The sequence below is a fragment of the Solanum dulcamara genome, chromosome 8, assembly GCF_947179165.1.
Source record: "Solanum dulcamara chromosome 8, daSolDulc1.2, whole genome shotgun sequence".
NCBI classification, from domain to species: Eukaryota; Viridiplantae; Streptophyta; class Magnoliopsida; order Solanales; family Solanaceae; genus Solanum; species Solanum dulcamara.
In genome coordinates this window covers 57981657-57986592 of record NC_077244.1, presented here as the reverse complement: position 1 = coordinate 57986592, position 4936 = coordinate 57981657, and the positions used below count along the sequence as shown (strand labels likewise).

Below are 4936 nucleotides of genomic sequence, written 5' to 3'. Positions count from 1 at the left end.
AATAAAATGTCAAATGGTGGAAAACATATTTGGAATATATTTGGAATTTAAACAAATAAAATACAAATAAAGAAAAATAAATTACTAATTATTACAATCTCAAATAGTTAGTCAAATAAATCAAACAAATCTAATGGTTAGAAACTAATTAAATCCCCAGTAGAGTCGCCATTTCTGTTATGTCTAAAAAAGACGAATTAAAATTAATTTCAACTTTATAAAGAAAAAATCAATTTTAGAAAGAGAGGAATCGCCACTTAATTTTTTAAAGAAATTAAGAAAACTTAATTTAAAAGACCTTAATAGATTTAAATCTTGAAAATTCAGAGAAAAAGGTACGAGATTCTTATTTCCACTTTGAGAAGGTGTTAAGATTCAAAGTGGCCGCTAACGTGCGGTTATCCGATAATTTAAAAATTATTTGACTAACTTTTTAAAATATTAATTTAAAAGGAAACGAAGTAAAGTTTATCAAATACCTAAGTAAAGGTAGAAAATCATCTAAAGAGTAAATTAACATGAATTGGTTTATCTTTAGGGAATCTAATTACGTTAAAACAAATTAAAATTAATATCTAAGCAAACATAAATAATATAAGTGAATAAATTATTACAACCCGAATTAATATAAATAAACAATAAATAACACATAAAAATATTGTCCGACACTTAGTTTCTGTACGGCTGGATTAAGTTGTTGGGTCATCTGCGTTTTGGGTCTTAAGCACAATTCCACTATATATCACAGTAGTATACGCACTGTATATCAGAATGTATATACACTATATATAGTTTATACAACTTTATTTCTGTATATCGAATTGTATACACACAGTATACCACTTGTTTGTTCTATGTATCTGTCGTATATCACTGTATATCATACTGTATATATATTGTATATCAGTGTATACAATATTATTTTCTTGCATACCAGACTATATAAATACTGTATATCAGTATATACGATACTATTTTCCATCTGTATTTCATGTATACAGCCCAATATCAATATATAAATCATGAATATTACCTTCTTTTTCATTTATCAACTTTTCAGCAATTCAAACAAAATGATGAGAGACTCAAAACTCAACGATATGCAACGATGGGGTCCAAAGATGGACTCGAATTGATATCACATGCATCAAAATAAAATTACATAAGCATTTACTAATTTAAACTAAACCAAGGAACATATCATGATATTTTAAGTTATCAAATTGATGAGCATCCTAGAAGTGACTAACAACATGCATATATGTGGACAAATGAAAAGAAAGAAGAAATATATTCAAGTAACGAAAGAACACGGATTTAATATATACACTATATTAGCTCAAATTTTAAAGAAAAAATTAAATCAATTAGGCCATGAAAGTTCTAATTGAATAATAACTTCAAGCATATTTTTGTTATCTAAATCATGTTAAAAGAAGAAATTAAAAACATGAAAATTTATATTGTCAAAGAAAACTATTTGGAGAAATAATGAACAAAACTAAGATCTTTCATGAAATAATCCTAACACATGGTAGCTAATTAATTCTAACACATGCTAACTATAAAAATTTTCTATCATTAATCTAATTATTCTTAATACATGCCAACTAAAAAAACAAGACTACGAATTAACTAAATATAAAATATGAAATAATTAAATAAAATAAAGTTGAGAAAAGACTTTATCTCTTTCCGTGCAGCAAGACTGAAGACGATGAGCGGAAGACAACTTTACCACCATCCAAGAGCTTGATGGAACTCCAATCTACAAAAAAAAAAGATTAAGAATTTAGACTCGAACCTTCGTGGGTTCAATGTTGTAAGAACACTGTTCTTAGCCTAAATTTCAACTTCAATCTCCTATTTTCCTTAAAGAAAAATATAGATTAAAAGCTAAAAATTTTCACAATTTTTAGATTGAGGACAAGAGTCCAAAATCCTCGCCAAGTTAAGAAAATTTCTAACTTTGGGTGGCTAAAAAGCCTCCCACTTCTTTCCCTTCTTAATAAGAATATGAGCCTTTATATGGACTCCAAAAACTTCAAATTTTCTTGCAATTTTCGATGTGGAGATTGGGAATTTTTTAAATTTTTTTTTAGAAAAAACTAAAATTTTCAAAAATGCAAACTATAATTAAACTAACCTAATTAACATTGTATTTAGTTAAAAAATAAAAAAAATTTGAGATAATTTTCGAATAACTACATAAATAGTAATCAAAGATATAATTTATAAAAACATGTATATTATACTAAAATTTATAAAAAAAGATAAAAATAGTTTAGAATAACATGAAAATTTCTTTGTTTTTATAAAAGCTAATTATCTCAAAAATGTTTGAAATTCAAAGAAACTCAATAGCTAATTTGCGTTGTGGAGGGTCAAAATTGGGTGTCAACACATATTAGGTATTTTTAATTAAAAAATTATTACATTTTATAATATCCGCACAACGCACGGCTACGTATACTAGTATAATAATGATACAATGAAGAAGTTCAAAAGATTTTTTTATAAATTAGAATTGTTTATAGAAAATTAAGTAGTACCACAAAAGATAGAAAAATTAAAACATAAAATAATATTTTCAACGTAATAATATATATTGTTATTTTAAATGTGACCTCTTATTCATTTATTTCACCACTGTAAATATATATATATATATATATATATATATATATATATATATATATATATATATATATATATATGAACAATTTGTAATTAAAAAGATGCAAAAAAAATTGTATGTTAAACAAGGATGAAAAACACATCATATGATCAACTCTCTCTCTGGCCATCGGCGATTGTGAGCACTACAAACGCCGGTGAAGACATGGCTAGAGCTCGAGGAAGAGGACGCAGAAACAGAAGAGGTAGAGGAAGACCTAGAAAAATACCGATTGCTAATTTTAGGAGTTCGGTGGGAGTTTGAGTTCAGCTAGATGACACTGGAAATGGCATTTAATCCCAGATCAAGATATGGATGCAATAGAGAAAAGAGTTACACAAAACTCTTCAGATATGACTTCGAAGAGATTAACCATGAGTAATATCCCCCAAATACCTTTATCATGAATGTCGTCAAGTCCCAAATATGAGATCTCAGCTAATGGAGAACCAGTGTTTTGAGAAGCGAGAAGCAGAAAAAAGTGACGGGGGCTCGCTTCACAGAAGCGAGAAGCGTGAAGCGAAGCGCATGCTTTTTTCAGAAAAAGCGCTATTTAGTATAAAAATATAAAATATAAAATATAAAATATGCATAGATAAATAATCAAGAACTCAAAAGACTTAGATTAAAAAGTAACTAGATAGTCAATAATCCTCATAAGTAACAACATATAAAGCAAATGCATAACCAAATCACAAAGAGAGCAAAATCCTATTCTTCAACAAGATCCTCAAACTCTTGAAGTGCCATCAACAAGGGTTCTACTTCTACTTGGTCCTCATCTTCTTCCTCATCGGAGGACTCATCAACAAGAGTTCTACTTCTATTTGATTTTGAACATGAACTTGAACCTGTAGCTACTCTTTTTTCCTTGCCCCTTAAAGTACTCCCCCTAAAACCATAAATATTCTCCTCCACACCACTAGCCGTAGCAACTTCACCATAAGTGAGACCTTCTCCTTCATATACTTCTTCATCTTCATGATTTTGGGGTGCTCCAGTTAACCATTCATTTGCATCATCAATATTATCCAATAAAATTGGATCAATGGTATTGCGAGCATTGTAGCAACGCACAAATGTTCTATTATATTTGATGAACACTAGATCATTCAGGCGTTTTAACTCAAGTCTGTTTCTCTTTTTTGTATGAATCTGCATAGAATATGTAGACAGTAATTAATGGGAGGACTTTGGACAACTAAGATACCATTTAATTTAGTAATAACGTAATATAGGTTCTCACATGTTCATACACGCTCCAATTTCTCTCGCAACCGGATGAGCTACAAGTTAAACTTTGCACTCTAATAGCAAATTGTTGCAAGTTTGGGACATTATGACCATATTGCATCCACCATTCAACTGTAGAAGAATTATTTTAAAAGTTAATATGTAATAACTTAAAAGTTAAAGCTCTAATAGTTAAATGTTGAAATGCTCACCTGGTGACCTTAAGGTTCTAGCTCTAATGGCCGACTCAATTCCAAGTAGCCCATCAGCTTTCATGTACACACCAAGCTCATCCCCTATTTTGTCTTGCAAAGTTTTATCTAGGATCATCCTCTCAACACATGCATGATATCCCAATCACACTTCTTCAGTTAAAGTCTTCATCTCATCATTTTTATAATAGAGCCCCGGGTTCAAAATATGTCCAGCTGCATGTAAAGGTTGATGAAGTTGATCCGTCCACCTTGCATCAATGATTTTGAAAACATTCATATATTTCCTGTCATCATAATTGAATGCCTTTTCAATACTTTCTTTGGCCCTATCCATGGCTTCATAAATGTAGCCCATTGGTGGTTTTTTCTCCCCATCCACCATACGAAGTACATTAATTAAAGGACCACCAACTCTAAGTGCTTGAACAGTGTCATTCCAAAAATATGGACTGATGATGTGTCTCGCAACTTCTTTCCCAAGAGTTTCCTTTGCATAGACACTCTCATTCCATTCAGTAGACATAAACAAGGTTCTCAGATTTTTCTTTTGCATATAAAAACTATGCAATGTCAAAAACGCTGTTGCGAATCTTGTCTTAGCAGGTTTTACCAAGTTTCTTTGCTTTGTGTATCTCCTCATCATATTCAACAACAGTGCCCTTTGACTGATATAAGAATGTATCTTAACAGCCTTACCAAAAACTATTCAAAAAAATTTAATAGTTAATAAGTAAGAAAACTAACATGAAAATTAAAAAAGAACATTAAATATCAAGATTCAAGTTCACCTGTAGAATACGGGGCCTCTTTA

General features: G+C 30.0%; 1 protein-coding gene across 1 annotated transcript; it reads right to left on the bottom strand.

The window, feature by feature from the left end:
* Positions 1 to 3303: 3303 nt before the first annotated feature.
* On the bottom strand, positions 3304 to 4650 carry LOC129901621 (uncharacterized). Its single transcript, XM_055976867.1, has 3 exons — positions 4123 to 4650; positions 3924 to 4042; positions 3304 to 3832 (listed from the first exon to the last, which is right to left on the bottom strand). The coding sequence occupies exons 1-3, from the start codon at positions 4238 to 4240 to the stop codon at positions 3389 to 3391; spliced, it is 681 nt and encodes a 226-aa protein (XP_055832842.1). The 5' UTR covers positions 4241 to 4650; the 3' UTR covers positions 3304 to 3388.
* Positions 4651 to 4936: the final 286 nt, after the last annotated feature.

Excerpts from the sequence above, each read along its gene's own strand:
- LOC129901621 (XM_055976867.1), bottom strand. The coding sequence starts at position 4,240 with ATGATCCTAGATAAAACTTTGCAAGACAAAATAGGGGATGAGCTTGGT. Across the intron at positions 4,043-4,122 it reads TAGAACCTTAAGGTCACCAG|TTGAATGGTGGATGCAATAT; the intron begins GTGAGCATTTCA and ends ATTCTTCTACAG. Across the intron at positions 3,833-3,923 it reads ATTGGAGCGTGTATGAACAT|ATTCATACAAAAAAGAGAAA; the intron begins GTGAGAACCTAT and ends TATTCTATGCAG.